This window comes from Perna viridis, chromosome 14 (assembly GCF_037379345.1).
Source record: "Perna viridis isolate PV_CMFRI_1.1 ecotype Kerala chromosome 14, ASM3737934v1, whole genome shotgun sequence".
Classification (NCBI taxonomy): Eukaryota; Metazoa; Mollusca; class Bivalvia; order Mytilida; family Mytilidae; genus Perna; species Perna viridis.
The window spans coordinates 30,548,448-30,566,272 of record NC_142458.1 but is presented as its reverse complement, the minus strand read 5'-3'; the positions used below and the strand labels follow the sequence as shown (position 1 = coordinate 30,566,272).

Sequence of the window (17,825 nt, the reverse complement as noted above, 5' to 3'; positions counted from 1 at the left end):
TAGAGTTGGATTAAAGGGTGGATTAGGAGGTAGCTAACAATATATGTTTGGCTTTTCATGCTTGAATACAATGTAGTTAATATCTCTCATCTAATGCTGTACATTTGTATATAGATTTTTGTTCTCTTTTTCAGAACTGATTCCCAAACCAGCAGTAAGTTATGATGATCCACCCCTTTATCTGTGTATGAGACTTGGTAAACCAATCAAAGGAGAGATATCTAATACATGTCCTATAGCAGCTTATAGTAAACAAAAAAAGAAACCTGAATACTGGTTCTCTATACCAAGAGAAAAGTAAGCTAATCCAGTAATATCTGAAAAAAGGGGGAAAGTAGTTATAAGGTTTGCATAAAACAGGAATACTGCTTAGCAACTGTATAAACAGTTCAATAAGTGGGTCATACAAGCATCTGTTGTTCAAGGATATGTACAGTATATGGCTGATTTTATATTAATTTCAATATATTTACATGTAGTTTCCCTTATATTTAAATAATGTGTAATAAAGGGTATTAAGGAACTTACAAAATAAGGAATTATCTAATAAGAGCCCAGTTTGACATATATATATTCCGATCCAAGGTTTCACATATATATATTCCGATCCAAGGTGTATCCCTGTCAGGCCTTATCTGTTTGTCTGTCCTTCTGGGACATTAGGGTATCATTAGTGGTTATATCTCGTAGATTGTACTTAACTTTGAATGACCCAGATCTTATGAGTTTCTATTTTTCCTGGTATTTTCAGGCTGCTTGCATGTAAAACGAAGCAAAGAAATTCTTGATTAGATATCTGATTGAATTTGTTTACAACTTTTTAAATGATTTAAATACAAATCATAAAAATAAAGTAAAATATATGTCATCATCAGAAATCTCAAAAGTGAAATGTGTCATCGTTATATATTTACAAACATCTCAATGATTTAACAATTAACAATTGACAAGTCCTTCTCCCACTTGAGAAATTTCCATTGCTAAGTAGTAGTCAAGAATAATCAGTATCACATGTAACCTTTCCGTGATTGAATGTCCCATTTTTCAGAGTTGACCCATTGTATGCATTTTTTGTTCAATGGAAGCCTGAGATCTATGGTGATGATGAAGAAATGATGGCGCAGAAAAGAGGTTTCGTGGTCCTGTCCGATGAGATTGAGGACTCAGGAGATATAGAGATTCTAGATGAATACTTTGGGAGTGGAAATTTGCAAAAGGATTGGGAGGTTAGGATTAAAACCAACTAAATATTATTTCTTGGTACTTTTGCATTCCCTCACTTCTAATACCTGTTTTTATTGCCATGGCAACAAAAAAAGTAAACATGTTATATGAATGTAAAAAGTCTTATCACCAGTAGTGTGGAAATCCCTGTCGTTATATTTGGTCCAAAAGACAGATAGAAAAACTATGACAAACACACTTATTGATTTTTATGTCATATGAACTAAAGAATTAACTATTAATGGCCTAATTTATAGTCAAATTTCTTTTAAAAAATTCAAATTACTCTTTTTTTTTCATCTCTCTAGATGCCAGTCGAGAATAATTGGGGCCATACAATCCTTTTTTTACTCAAAATTTCTCATCAAACACTGGCTGTTTTTCATGGAACTTTTTCTTGTAAAATAATTCTAAGGCCTAAACAATTTTAGTAATCCACACAGATGCATATTTTCATTTAAACATATAGGATGGATTGCTTTTTTGAAAAATGGCTGAAAACAGCATGTTTTAGAAATAAGTATTCTATATATGCATGTTGATCCAGGTAACATTTTAGAGTCATGATCAATGGATCATTTAACAGTAACCTTCTATTGATTACTGTCAGTATCATCAGAAACCTACATTTGATTACCATGCATTGCCTTCCTATATGTGATGTAACAAGGCAACCGTGGGTTTCAGATGATGCCTGTAAAGGAGCATATAAATGATAATTTTTTAACTACAGATTTGATATGATTCAGCCATTTGGACTCCTTGATTTCAATATCATAGGTTATTTTTTAGTTCACCTGGCCAAAGGCCATGTGAGCTATTGCCATCACTTGGCGTCCATCGTTAACAATTATACAATACTCTTCTCCTCTAAAACTACTTGACTGATTAGAACCAAATTTGGTACAAATGTTCCTTTGGGTATCCTGCATAGAACTGATGTGGGGATTTTTGATTCCTCGAAAACTTGGCTGCCTTTATTAAAAATAGAACATAGGGTCAGACAGTAGTTTTTCACATATATCTCCAAAAGTGTTAGGTTTAGCTAAATTCTGACAGACTAAAAGTGTTCAGCATGATTAGATCTATCTCTGGTTAAATTTTGGTTTTAATCAATTAAGCCATGTTGGAGTTATTGCCCTTTTTCAATGATTTTTGCTATTTTTGATGTTATTTCTTTCAAAAATCTTCTCCTCTGACACTACTTGACCAATTTAGACCAAACTTGTTATGAATGTTCCTTGGGGTATCCTGCATAGAACTGATGTGGGGATTTTTGATTGGTGGAAAAACATGGTCACCGTTACTAAAAATAGAACATAGGGGTCAGACAGCAGACTTTTACACATAGAAGTGTTTAACATGATGAGATATATTTTCTTGTCAAATTTTGGTTTTAATCCGTTAAGCCATGTTGGAGTTATTGCCCTTTTTCAACGATTTTGCTATTTTTAATGTTATTTCTTTCAAAAATCTTCTCTGATACTATTGAACCAATTAAAACCAAACGTGGTATGAATGGTCCTTGGGGTATCCTGCATAGAAGTGATTTTGGGATTTTTGATCCATCAAAAAGATGGTAGCTGTTACGACGGACGCCAACATAGGGGTCAGACAGTAGTTTTTCGCATATATCTCCAAAGCCGTTAGGTTTAGCCAAATTCTTTCAATAGCTGAAATGATCCATATTATTAGGTCTACAAAAGTCTTCAGGGATAACAGTTGTCAGATGGGGAAAAATGACTTTTTTTAACAGTTTTAGTCAATATCTTGAAAACTATGATAAATTAAAAGAAACTTTCAATTGTTGAAATGATCCTTATGATAATCCCTACCAAAGACTTCTTGAGTTAAAATTGTTAACAACTGCTTGTTCAATTTGTTGCCTTGGAAGGCAAAATTCAACCAGGTGGGCGATTCATGCTCCTGGGAGCCTCTTGTTTCAATTTTGATGGTGGATTTGACCATTGCCTCCTCCAAAAATGTTCCTTGGAGACTGTAAATCTCATTTTAGAATTATATGTTTTTTTTTTTCATTTTGTTGATAATGTTTCATTTTGATAAATGGATGACTGCTTTGATCATATTTTAATACAAGAAATAAGGCATGTTTGTAGGTGTGTGTTTTACATTAGAAAATTTATTGCAAATACTTCAAAAGCTTGAGTATTGATAACTTTCTTTTGTATTTGTCTTGAAAGCATTCTTTATATAATATAACTAAAGGGCGCCTGCTTATTTAAGGTTTATCAAAGTGGAATCGTTTTCTGTCAACAAAATAGTTGCATGCAAAGTATAAAATGATAACATTAAAGACCAATAACACATGTTGAATCACATTTTGTGAACTTTTCATTTCTTGCACAATGTTTTAACAACCTTTTTTTTGTTTGTATAAATATCTTATCCACAATTATATAATGACATGTAACTTCTCCAGTTAAGGAAAGCCTCCCCTGTAAGTATGGCTATTTAAAGGTCTGGCAAGAACGGCTACATCTTAGTTCTATTGTTATGTGATACCACATGTACATGCATTGACTACCTACTGTTACATGCATTATTTAATTTATTATTAATTGTTCAGGTGTTCACAGGAAAAAATTGTAACATATGTTTTCATAAGTTTTGAGAAACACCTGAAAAAAAAAACATATTTGTCATGCTTTTAGCTCACATGGCCGAAGGCCATGTGATCTATTGCCATCACTTGGCGTCCATCGTCAGTATCCATTGTCGTTAATAATTTTTCAAAACTCTTCTCCTCTGACATTACTTTGGGTATGCTGCATAGAATTGATGTGGGGATTTTTTATCCGTCGAAAAAAACATGGCCGCTGTCATTAAAAATGAAACATAGGGGTCAGACAGTAGTTTTTCGCATATATCGTCAAAACCTTTAGGTTTTGCCATATTTTGACACAGGGTAAAAGTGTTCAGCATGATGCGATCTAACTCTTTCAGTTACTGAAATGAAACTTATTATAAGGCCTTAAAAAGTCTTCAGAGATCAACGTTGTCAGGCAACTTGTCAGAGTTATTGCCCTTGAAAGATGGAATTAATCACAGTTTTCAGCCAATATTTTGAAAATTATAATAGATAGAAATTGCTGAAATGATCTTTATGATAAATCCTACCAAAATCAAAGTTGTTTGATAACTCTTTGTTAAATTTATTGCCCTTGAAAGACAAACTTTAACCAGGTGAGTGATTCAGGCTCCTGGGAGCCTCTTGTTCATATAAGAAACTACATGATATAAATATACATGTATGAAAACATATTATCATGGCTAACAAAATAATTTCAGAAAAAGATATGATTTTTAATACATCATGATGTCATTATATGTTTCTACATGACTTACTCTATAAAAGTGTGTGGTTTGTATGATTTTTGAAAATTTGCGTATGAACAGAAACAGATGTTTACACATAGTCAAAAACATCTGTTTTCACATGTTTTCAAATATATGAAAATAGATGTTGCAATTTTTCCTGTGTAGAGAAAGCTATAAATCTTTACATAGTCTACCAATATTACTTGTAGCTCAGCATTAGTAGTGGAGTAAATGTCCTTATTATAACTACTCATTTAGAATGTCAATCACTGACAGGACTATAACAGATTCATTGTATTTTCTTTCATTTATAGCCATTTTCTTTTGTGAACAGAAAGGTCAGAGACACATTTATTGAACGCTATATTTTTAACACATTGTTTTGAAGTCTGTGCCTTTAGCCACTTACCAAACACCAGCAATTTATAAAACTTGGTTCAGGCTCTGACAATTCTGTTAAGTTTCATTGGTATTTATAAAGAAACTGTTTGGGAAAGGACCTAAAAAAGTCTCTGACATAAAATGGTTTGTGCTGTTGAGACAACCATTATATAGGAGTTTGTTTCCACCTTGACAATGTACTTTGGGGTTTTATTTTCAGATTTTATTTTCTGGCATTTCTTGGGTTGTTGTTGGGCCACTGATTCACATTTATTGAGAGGTGGTTTGTGTTCTTATGGAACTTGGTAATATTAAGCCTCAATATGTTTTCATTTCTGTTCATTGGTAGGAATCATCTTTTTTAAGTCATCTTGAGATTCATTTGAATTTAATCAATAATGGAACATAAATTTGCAGTATAACTTGAATGATTCGCATAAATCCTGACTTTCTGAACATTTCCTGAGTAAAAAAAATTATATTTTTTTCTTTCCAAATTTCATAAGACTTCTAATTCATTTGGTGTTTTGAGTTAGGGATCTCCTACTATGGGATGCCAGGTCCATGCATGGTGTTGCTCATTAACATGACTGGCTGTCTATTGATTGAGGTTAAGGTACTAACAGCTTCTGGGTATTATAGCTTCATAGACTAACTTTTAAAGAGATTTTAACTTGGTTACATCAATATACATGTAAATGGTTTGTGTTGGCAAAAAAAAATATACATGTAACAATTAACTCAATGATTTTTTTAATGACTTTTCAACTGTTATACTATCTAGCTGCATGTTATATACATGTAAAGAATTCTAGTAATGCTTATTATTTACCTCTACATTTTAAGCTATAGATGTTGTTCTTGCCATCTGAAACATTAGAATGCTTTCAATGGTGCATCTTTGATAAATTACTGAATTTCACATATCTTTAACACTTCTGCAAAAATAGTATATATTTTATACAGCAATGCCTTTCTCCTTCTAATCTACTCCTTGTTCATGTACCAAAATAAGACATACAGTTTACATAGATGGCTACTTTGTTATTCGTAAAGAAAGGTCAGGATTAAATGTATTTATGTATGTAACCATTAATTTTTTGGAAAAGTTTCAGCTGACTATAGTTATATTATGTTTTTTTGTTTATAGAGATTCTAATATTTTTTTGGTACAGGACTTAGTTTTTTGTCAGTTTTAAACTGTAATATGTATCTTTTACATGATGTAGATTTATACTCTTCTTTTTTCTGTTTAGTATTTTTGAAGGTTCATCATTAAAAATATGGTTTCAGATTTTACAGTGATATTTTGAAGTTAATTCATTCACACATATCCTGACCCTTAAGATAACAAAACTCTGACAGTGTCACTTAAAAAATAAATTAGTTATGATACAAGTTTCATTTTTATCTATTTCAGATCATCAGTACAGAAGAGATGATGAAGAGGAAGTCTGTGGATACTGATGATATTAACTTGATGCCAGAATTACTACATAAATCTAATATACTGGAGGACTTCCATTTAGAGATAGTAAGTTACGGCTTTTAATATGAACATACCTGGCCTGGCCTCAGTGGCATAAAAAATACTTGAGTCTGAGAATATACTGAATTTCCATGGTAAATCCAATCGGACACTTCAAAATTATTGTATTCATACACAGTTATGAAATTTTTCAGACAAGTTATTTTTCAAATTCTATGGTTCTGGGGCCAGGTATTTTGTTCCAATAAACTGATGTATTTCTGTAAATTTGTAAGTCATATTCAACACTCAGAAACAATTTGATAATTTTTAAAAATTTTTAAGACCATGCTTGTGTTTGTTATCATAGTCAACTGCTGTTTGATTGTCTGTCAGTCCACACCTTTGTATGACAACTACAATTGATAGATTTGAATCATATTTAAATATTGATGTCTCCTAATTGTCTTTCTATTTTGATGTTTGGTATTTTTTTGTCAATACTTAAAGTGTTTGGTGTAATTTCTAGTCATCTGTATGGTTAATACCCACTAATGGTACAATTAGGTTATCAACTTCAATCTTGTTTGGTAGTGCAGATGATAGATTTTTATATTTTTTTCTCATATAATTTATGTCTTAATATAAAAAAATCTATTTACAATTTTTCTTGATTTTCATTTCATAGTTACTAGACTAGTAATTATGACATGAACATTGGCAAATTATAAGCTCAAGTACAACTGTTTTTTGTTGTTGTAGTTAACAAAATTTATAGCATGGCAGATTGAATTTTATTTGCTTAACTGTTAAACTGTATATATTTTTTCACAAATCAGTCATTGATTAGATCCTCAAACAACAGCTGTTCTTCCTTGACTTTTCTTTTTGAGATATTGCCCTCAGTCTGCACCCTCGTGAATACATATTAGTTCCCGTTTCACCTACAACAGGTGTTGTTTACACACACAGTTTAATATTTATACTTTGTAGTCAATACTTAAAATTATGCCAACTTCATGTCAATTAAGTTAGGGGATGAAAAAAAACATATATTTGTCATGCTTTCATGATGAGTAATGTTTTTTTGGCAATCTGCACTTTTTAGTTCACCTAGCCAAAGGCCAAGTGAGCTTATGCCATCACTTGTCGTCGTCGTCGTGGACAAATTTTAAAAAATGTTCTCCTCTGAAACTACTGGACTGACAGGTTTTAAGCTTGGCACGATTGTTCCTTAGGGTGTTCTTCACAAAATGACTGTTGGGATTTTTGATCCATGAAAAAACATGGCCGCTGTAACTAAAAATAGAACACAGGGGTCAGATTGCAGTTTTTTTGCAAATAACTCAAAAACTGTTGCCTTTATCAAATTTCTGTCTTGGGTAGTATTGTTCAGCATCATGAGACGGACCTATGCCAAAATTTTCAAAACATTTGGTTTACTGATGTAGGAATTTCAGCCCCTGGAACAGTTTTTTTTTGGCATTTTTTGCATGTGCAACTTTGAAAATTTTCTTCTCAAAATCCATTGCACAGAATTCAATGAAAGTTGACATATATGTTCCTTAGGGTATCCCACACAAATTGTTGATTCATGAAAAAAACATGGCCGCCATTGCTAAAAATAGAATATAGGGGTCAGATGGCAGTTTTTTGCAAATAACTCAAAAACGTTGCCTTTAGCAAATTTCTTGCATGGGTAAAATTGTGAAGAATCATGAGAAGGACCGGTGCCGAAATTTTCAAAATCATTCATTGACTAATGTAGGAGTTACAACTCCTGAAACAGTATTTTTGTTGTTTTTTTTTGCACATGTACAACTTTGAAAATCTTCTTCTCTAAAACAATTTAAGATCATTGAATGAAAATAAGCATAATAGTTCTTCATTGTATTGTGTTAAAAATGACTGTTGTGATTTTTAATCCGTGAATAGATATGGCTGCCTATACTAAAAATGGAACTTAGGGGTCGTAAGACAGGTTTTTGAAAAAAATTCAAAATTTATTGACTTTAGCAAAATTCTGGGTCAGGTCATGAAAATGCTATGGAAAGCATTTCCTGCATTTGACAATTTAGTTGATTTTAACTAAGCCTGTCTCATTCCTCAAATTTTTCAAATAAGCAAATGGTAAACCAGGTGAGCAATATTTTTATTTAATTTAGTTTAATCTAGTTTAATTTATTTTTGTTGGCAGATATTTTTCTGTCTCTCAGTACATAACAAGATTTTTGAAATTATCCATCAAAGCATTGGTAGTAATTGTGACGCCATCGCACATTCTGTACATTTTTCAATGAGAATGATGTCCCAACCAACATTGTGTAGTCACACTTTCTTACAAATATTTAAATTTACACAAAATTTACTAAATTGCAATAGATGGGTTACCAATAAACAGAACAATATTCACTTTTTATTTTTATAATGACATTATCGCCTGAAGTATCTCACTTTGCACTCATGCACACATCATGGTAGTCCATCTGATATTTTCAGTATTCATTATTCTATATTGATTAGCCCAGTTATATATGCTTACACTCATGTCCATAGATAGAGATACGTTTACATCTAAGGTACCAAAGTATGTCTTAAGGCACTGCTGTAACATGTACAGGGTACTGACAGTGAAAACTCGTCATATCTAGATATAAATACACAAACGTATGCAAGATATTTATCTTTGTCATTAGTATAATAATATCTATTATATGCTCAGAGGGCCATAATAATGGAACACAAAAGTAGTGTCTCAAACATTTAATTGTAATGCAATTTCACAGTTGTATCATCAGTTTGTACTTGCTTTGACTATTTGGGGTACAATATCAGATTCTATTAAGCTGTACCCTGCAACTTATTTTGGTGTTTTGTTTTTTTTTAGTTGAGCTAAGTGATACCCTCAGGGAAAGAAAATTTTTATACAACCAACCACAAAAAATTTGTGATCAGATAATTGATAATGTTATGGTGCCGTCATCGTATAGGGACACTTTGTTTCCATGCAATAACTTGATTTGTGGTTGACTAATTGTTGATATGATTTTACTAACCACTGAAAGAAGGTTCCTGTATAATTTTGAATTTTTTTATTGTGTTCTTTATTTAATTCTTGCAAACAAATGCATTACAGCATTTATGTGTTATGGACCATTTTTAAGTTATAGGGGGTCAAAGTTCGGCAATGCCAAAAAAAAAATTTACCTTTTTTATTTTTGGTCTGATTTCAAATTTTTGTTTTCACTGGCTTCCTCTTAAAAATCCCTGCCAGTGATTTCCTGTTTTAGATTTCAGATATCTTTTATGGTTTTCAAGTAAAAAAGATCAAAGGGGCTACCCAAAAAATTCAACTCTTTTATTTTTTATTGGACCACTGTGGTCGTATTATCCTGCACTCTGCAAAGCTTTTTATTTGAAGTTCAGCTGAGCAATGCCCTGGAGAGAGTATATTTTGTAGTAGAGCTCAGTGGTGCCTCAAGGACAGTAGATGATCATTGGTGTATTTATTTTGTAGTTGAGCTCAATTATGCCCCCAAGGACAGTTGGCTATCCCTGGTCACTGATATACAGTACAGAGAAGCATGGGTTCAGTCTGAAGACTATGTACAGACATATGCACAATATTGATAGTCCTATCTTATTGGTTGTCAAGGATACAAATGAGTTTGTAAGTAGTTATACTATAAATTTGGGAAATTAGTGAGATCATTTAATTTTAAAGAACACTGTAGTTCAACATCTTGACTTTGGAGGGTGAAATATTCACCATGTACCGCAGAAATTTCCTGCATACTGTATTTAGATCTATCATTACATTTTCTTAAAGATTCTTGTCTCTATTTTGAAATAGGTTTAGCTCAATAACGGCTAATTTTGATAGTAGGAAAAAACAAAATGTATTTATTCAGAACTAATATATTTATTATTAGTATTTGCCATTTAATATATTTTATGCAAATTTGAATATTGACAGGTATTTGGTGCAATGACATCCTGTGAGATGAAAGTCAGTGACCATTTTTATGGGACAGGGGAATCCTTTCTCTATACATTCTATCCTGAGTTCAAGGTATGTAGTCGATTTGAAGGTCAAGATTCATCTACCTTTAATAAAAATTCAATATGAGTACATCCATGAACGTTGTAAGGATAATTTATTGAAAGAATTTGAAGAAATTTCTCTGTAGATAGAACCATATGAAAATATGCCTGATGCACAATAATCCTTGTCACCTGTTTGTAAGAGGAGATAATATAATTTGTGGGTTTACATGTACCAAGCAGGGATATTACTGACCTCAGGCACAGTTCAGGTAAAAATTACTGTTAAAAAAAAAAAGGAAGATGGAATAAGAATGGGATATTAAAAACAGATGAAATGTAGTAGAAAATAAAATCCTAAACATTGTCATAATCAGGTGTATACAAATAATTAGACATTTGCTACTTTAGACTTTGTAATTGATTTCTCAAAAAATCTTAAGGGTAGAATACCGGTAAGTTTGATGTCATCTTTAAAGGGTAGAATACCGGTAAGTTTGATGTCAGCTTTAAAGGATAGAATACCGGTAAGTTTGATGTCATCTTTAAAGGAAATAGTATTATGACTTCAAAAACTACTAATTTTACACTAAATGATTTTTTTAGTGAAACTTTTGTTATGTTTTTGTCCTAACTTTTTAGTTATATTATATCTGACTTTTATGTGTATTTCATAACAGATATTCCGATGGACAGGTGAAAATAGTTTCTTCATGAAAGGAAATCAGGAGAGTTTGTCCATAGGTGCTGGACAGTAAGTATAATACTTAAAATTTAGCGAAATATCCCTTTACGTTAATTAGATGTACAATAAACATGTTAAAGTTATACAGTCGAACCTTGTTACGTCAAAGTCGAAGGGACCATCCAAAAATGTTCGAGTTATCCGAGGTTCAAGTAATCCGAGGTCGAGGATAAACCGGAAATACTAATAGTTTGGTCAATGATTGTTTCAGTATTTACATCATTTGTTGTGCTTGTACATGTACATGTACTTCACTTTACATGGTACTTCCTAATGTCTTGTGTTTCATGTCAAAAGATATTTTTTGAATGTTGTATATCATGTTTGAAATACTGAACGGCACCGAGTATTTTAGTGAAATTTCCTTTCTTGTTTTTTCTACATCAAAAACGTCATAGTTCATAACATGTTGCTTTGTTTGATTCACAATCAGGAGTATCATCAAACCATGTGTTCAACATTATTACGATAAAATTTCAAATTCACTAGTGAAAAGAATGTAGTTGTTGAAATACCCTTACTATCATCTGTTTGATGTTTCATTAAATAGTCAGATACCATTGCAGTTCATCTGTATTTTTAAAAAATTTTTATCAAAATATCCAATATCACTGTTAGTGTAAATTCCAACCTGTTATTAATACAATTCGTTTCTTTTAATAACACGCGCCATTTTAAATTGATTAAATGAACAAATCAAACCATAAAGAGTGTCAACAAATTAATTCTAAAAGCTATGCTAATCATTGTCAAAACACCTTTCAATCATGGTTTGTAATAAATCAATCAATTTTCCGACTAATTAGTTGACTTCGAGACATCAGGGTTAATTAACCTTGAAGTTCTATCAAGGGGACTGGTTGATTACCTCGAGTTATCCGAGGTTTTGATTCATCCGAGTCTAGTCATCCGAGGTAAAATTGTATTGGAGTAATGGGAGTTTTGCTGGGACTTTGTAACTAGTTCGAGGTATCCGAGATTTTGACTAATCCGAGTTCAACACATAGAGGTTGGACTGTAAATGAGAAACTCAGAGAAGAAAACCATGATAATTATTAATCTCTCTGAATTGCTGTGACTACATAAGTTGTTAATTTTAAGCACAAAGTATTGGATTGTAGAATCAACTCAACAATGAGGTCATAGTTCAAATGATGACTGTTTTAAATAGCTATATTGCAATCACCTTGTCAGTTTGTCACTCTGTCTATCACACATTTTTGCAACATATTTCTCTGCTTCTATTTGAGGGAATCCTTAGATATTTGGTTTATTGCTTGTAACGATGACTTGTATCATGTCTCCCTATTTCAGGTTCCTCATTCATCTACTTCCTGTTAACTGTACGATAGTAATTTAGTGTAAATTTTCCTGATTTGTCAGCCTCTATTGGTAGGAATGCTTTAATACTTGGTACATTGTTTTTGCATGATGACTGGTACAATGTTTCCTCACACTTTGATCTTGACTTATCTACTTCCTGTGTACCATAAATGGCAATTGGTGTAACATAAGCACTGATACCATGCAATATCTTTCTATACATTAATTCATAAAAATAAAAATTGATGATTTCTAATTTCAGGGGTCAGTTTGGTCTTTGGTTTGATGGAGACATTTACCATGGAAGAACCAACCGATGTGAGACCTACGACAACGATATTCTCACTTCCTCCGAAGATTTTGTAGTCAGTTGTTTTGAGGCTTGGGCTTTTACAGATGATTAGATGTGTTAGCACACTTCACTTTTAGTAATTTGCCATAAACTGAACCCTGTTGGCAATTAATGTAGTAATATTTGTACATTGGCAGGAAAATACTTCATAAACATTTAACTTACAGTTAGCTACTAGTTTATATAAGTCTTTCACTTAATGGTCTGTCTTGAAATACGGTTTTTCACTATACCGTAGTGGATTTAGAGGAATCAGAATATCATGGTCCTCTTCCAGTAAGAAACTTTATTTTAAAAACTATTTATAGATTGTTGTTGATCAATGTCACAATATTTGATTATCTTCCTTGGGTTATGACAGCAAAAGATAAAAAGAGATCTATCTCAAAAGATTCTTTATATCAATCAATATGGAAATAGTGCATCTAATTATTGAATTATAATAACTCTATGGTATATGTGAAAAACGTTTGGAGACAGCCTGATTTTGTCAAAAGTGCACTATAAATATTGTATCACAAAGATATGTGTGTTGTGTATCACTATGTGTATTTGAATATGATATTCTTACTACTGTATTTTGTGTATTGAAATTAAGTGCACATGTGATATTTTGTACATAGTAACTGTGTATAGGAACATTTAGCATTGATCAGTATATATTATGAATATAAGTTAGTGATTTGTCTAAAATCGTGCTTTAAAAAAAAGATAAAGATTATGTGTCCATTTTCTTTTCTGCATATAGTGCTTTTTGTTTCTTGTTATATTAATGTGGAAAAACATTATTATATATGTGTATAAATCTCAGCTTCATCAACTTCATGTATATTTAGCTAGGAACATGTAAACCCTATTTATATGTTCTATTTATTTTAAGTAATGGGAATAAGTCAAGGTTGGATCAGAATTTTTCATTGGGGGCTTAACATCAACTGTTATTTGATGATTGGCAGACAATAATAATCCCATACAATAAATCATTATTTTTTTCTAAAAGTTTAATGATCTTTTGTATTATGCTCCTTATTGTATAATTCAAAGGTCACAATTTTTTAAGGTCATAATCTATAAAGAAAAGTCATAATTCTGATAGACCAGTAGTCTCTGAAAAGTACTTATATAATCCCACTTTAACTTGGGCATTTCTCTCAGCATGGTTTAACACACTTTACTCATTAATATATACTCACTTCTATCCGTCCTGAGTGTTTAAAAAATGCTCAGTTTTTCATGGATAGTCTCCCCTTCCATAGAGTAATCTCCCTTCAGGAAGATGTATTTTAATATTTTTCCCAGTTTCAGTGTGTTCATATAGATATCAAATGTGAATAATTTTAAGTGAATTATTTTTTGTCTCATTTTGTTGTATTATTATTCTAGATATATATTTTTTTTGTTATTTTGTTATTGTAAGTTTTAATATGTATATTTTATGTTCTAGTTAATATATATTCTGCAAATTATTGTTGAGTTGTTGCAGAACTGTCGTAGAAGATGCTAGTCACAACTTATTTGCATGCCATATGCCTAGTATTATGTTAGAAGGCTATTTGTTATACATTTTTTCCTATTAAAGATTAAAAATCTTGAATACATGCAATTGTACCATTTTAACTTCAGCTATCTAGCTTTTTGTAGCTATGTAAGTTCCCATCTTTATAAAAATCAGACAGGAGGTGATTAATGCATGTCAGAAACCCATCAAGTTTACTTTTATTTCTAATTCAGAAACAGTTACAGACCACATGACCCAGTATAAGTTTGTCATTTGGTTGTTGTACTTATAAGGTTAAAAAAAAAAAAGATCTACATTGTGTATTAAATTTTCACATTGTTATTGGTCATGATTATGTTGATAATAGTAGGAGATGAATGTATAGTTTTCTCAAAAATACAGATCTGAATGCAGTAAAACTACCGTTACGTAAAAATATAGCATATGTAAACCATAAAAGCATCCTTAGTTCAATGGTTTTTTTATACACAATGAATCACTTTTATCAAAGTCGCTGTCTGAATTTTATATGGACTGGTACTTAAATAGTTTATGTACAATCCACAAAGGGAATACAAGAATGATCTATTTTAGACTACATGTATTTACTGAAAGAAATTATTATATAAGTAGTGAATTTATGATCTGTTAGGGTATAGAAGAAGAGATAGCAATATGTTTACCTTTGACATTCCAAACTGTTGAGAATTATCATTCCATGCCTGGGTTCCTCAAAACAAAAATGACTAGAGTTTGAGAATATTCTTAAATTATGTCATAACTTTAAACGAAATCTTTGGATTTTATGACATCATATAACTTCAAAATATTCTCGGGCCTTAGTAAAGTTTTGCAGTGTCAGGTCCTGTTTGAAATGTGTCATTTTTTAGAAACAGAAGAAATAAAGGAAACTTTGTTCTGTCAATCAGGTGGGAAGTTTGTTTTGTGTTGTGGGTAGTAATTTTTGGGGTTAAAAAAGCATTAATTTGACAGCTATGTTAAAAAATCAAATTGGAAGTTGAATCTTTTTCATTAGGAAATGAATTTCATAGTTCAGAAAAACCATGAAAATTGAAACATCACAATTACTTTCATAGCATATGATTGGGTAATTTTCACATCAGGGTTTTGACCTTTGGGTCATTAATCGCTACTAATTGTTTGTATAACATTGCCATTTGTATCCTATTGTAGTCTGCTATTTTATCAATTTTATTGATTTTATATGAAAACACATCAAAAGTATGGCTTTATTTGTAACTATATTGTATCAGAATAGTGGACAATGGAGATTCGATGAGCCACCATGGAAATGGATTAGCAAGCATTCAATTGCCATTTGACCCCTCCAAATTTTCAATTAAATTAGTTTTCACATTTTTGTCATGGGTTTTATCATGTAGTTTCTTATCTACCCTTGATTAAGCTGAGAAAAATTCCCTATATACACTGTATTATTCCAAACACTCAGTTTGGTCCAACACTCAGTTCAGTCCAAGTTTTTTTTTAGAAAGGAATAACTGTGCAATAAAAAACAAAATTGTAATAAAATCCTTTCTTTTTTTATATTGTTGCTTGCTGTTGTTAATTCTCCCCCATTTTGTTTAATTTTTGCCAGCAATAATTTTGAATAATAGCAGTGTATTCAGCTATAAGTATGAACAGGAGCTACAACTATTTTGTAAATAGTTTTATGTGTGTAAATTTGTATTATATTCAACACAGGTGTGTACTACTATGGTCAGTTGAAATACAAAGCAATATAAATATCAGGCAAAAAATTGATACACTTTGGTAAATGATGCTCTTGATAATTTCCATGTGTATACCTCCAGTATCAGTTTGGTATGAAAGCCTCTGTACTAAAGATTTGAATAAGGATAACAACAAAATCACCAAATACTAATCTGATCCATAATCAAATCAAGTCCAAAAGAAATCTGACAAAATAGATATTACACCACCAGCGCAGCTGGTACTGCAATGGTCCTAACTTGGTACAGGCATTTCAAACGAAATTGGTGGGTCGGGGGGGGAGGTAAAATCTAGGTTTTACAGTTCGAAGTGATATCCATTAATTTTAATGTCGTACAGGAATCTATTAATAGATCATAATAATAATTTCCTAAAGTCACAGGAGGTGATTCATGTATGTATCAAATACACACCAAACTCACTTTCATTTTTTATTCAGAAACATTTACAGACCACATTTATTATTTGGATGTTGTACTGATGAGATCAAATTTATATAGATTGTGTATGAAATTTGCTTTTTGTAGGAAGTTGTACTTCTTGATTTGGTCTGATCTGGTTGATTTTTGTGGGAGATGGATGATGTGGGTTTCTAAAAATACAGATCTTAATACAGAATGTGAAAATATAACTATCATTGTTGCGTTGGTTTTTCTACATCATGAACAACCTCTACCATTAGCACTGTCTGAATGTAATATGGACTGGTCAAAACTTACTTGCATTGAACTAATTGGCAGAGTACACAAAATTCTACCAATGCATTTTATAAATGTAGTTAGAGAGTGTTTAGCCTATTGAGGTAAGAGATATTTATCAAGGATGTAGTGTTTCAATTTTTGCCTGATATTTTTTGGAGTTATATATTAGTTCTTTGACATGCACTAGTCAAGAATATGATGTTGTGGCTAGCAGAGATTTTTTGCTGATGTTTAGGTCTTTTTACCTATATTGATAACCTATTTAAGCAAGATGTATTGTTATTTTGGGTCAGTTTGATCTAAGTAAATTAGAAGGTTATTTGTATATGCTACTAGAAACTGTACACCTGACGAAGGTTGAATTACTGGAATAAGTCAAGGCATTCATGAAAAGTTAAGACAATGTGATCATAAGTGTATTCAGCTCAAGTCAATTCCTAAAGCAATATAGTACTGACCTTTGACCTTTATGAACACCACATTAGCTGGTAAATGAATTTAAGAAATGGGGAGGTAGTATTATGCGTATGAATCTTGATACCTCATATTTAACTTATTATAGGTCACGGTTTCTATTTGCCTCAAACTTAGATGTACAGTTTCTGACTTTAAATTGTGACTCTGGAAAATTTCAGTTTATTGACTGTAATACAAAAACAAAAAATATGGTGCTTTTAATCACCTTAAAAAGAAACAAAAAGCATGTTGGATAAAATTTTACTTTATTATGCTTTATAGCTTTTTGTATATTCAATAGTTTGAAGAAATAGCAGATTTTTAAGCTTCCTTGATATAGAGGTTGCATATTTCTTTAAAAAATTGTAAATGCCATTTTTGGTATGATACTGTTCAGTAAAGCTAGTCATTTGGACATTTCCAGAGTTACTTTTAGACAATTGTTCTACTTAATATACTGTGATGAATGGTATAAAATAAATGTTAAAAATCTAGAAACTTGCTTCATGTCTCTAACACTGGGTGAAACCTTGTTACAC

At 31.5% G+C, this 17,825-nt stretch overlaps 1 protein-coding gene across 10 annotated transcripts in view; it reads left to right on the top strand.

The window, feature by feature from the left end:
• The window catches only part of LOC148598964 (nuclear receptor coactivator 7-like), a 59,211-nt gene extending 41,427 nt beyond the window's left edge, over positions 1–17,784 (top strand). For 7 of the 10 annotated variants that reach the window (XM_088559980.1, XM_088559976.1, XM_088559984.1 and 4 more), the window contains 9 exons: positions 135–297; positions 1,049–1,226; positions 3,665–3,682; positions 4,878–4,901; positions 6,365–6,478; positions 9,930–10,082; positions 10,389–10,484; positions 11,137–11,210; positions 12,787–17,784. In XM_088559980.1, coding sequence (XP_088416106.1) covers positions 135–297; positions 1,049–1,226; positions 3,665–3,682; positions 4,878–4,901; positions 6,365–6,478; positions 9,930–10,082; positions 10,389–10,484; positions 11,137–11,210; positions 12,787–12,928 — 962 coding nt within the window. In that variant the 3' untranslated portion in view covers positions 12,929–17,784. The remainder of the gene's footprint in view (positions 1–134; positions 298–1,048; positions 1,227–3,664; positions 3,683–4,877; positions 4,902–6,364; positions 6,479–9,929; positions 10,083–10,388; positions 10,485–11,136; positions 11,211–12,786) is intronic. The other 3 variants (XM_088559977.1, XM_088559978.1, XM_088559979.1) reach the window with 3 other exon arrangements.
• The last annotated feature ends 41 nt before the right edge of the window (positions 17,785–17,825 follow it).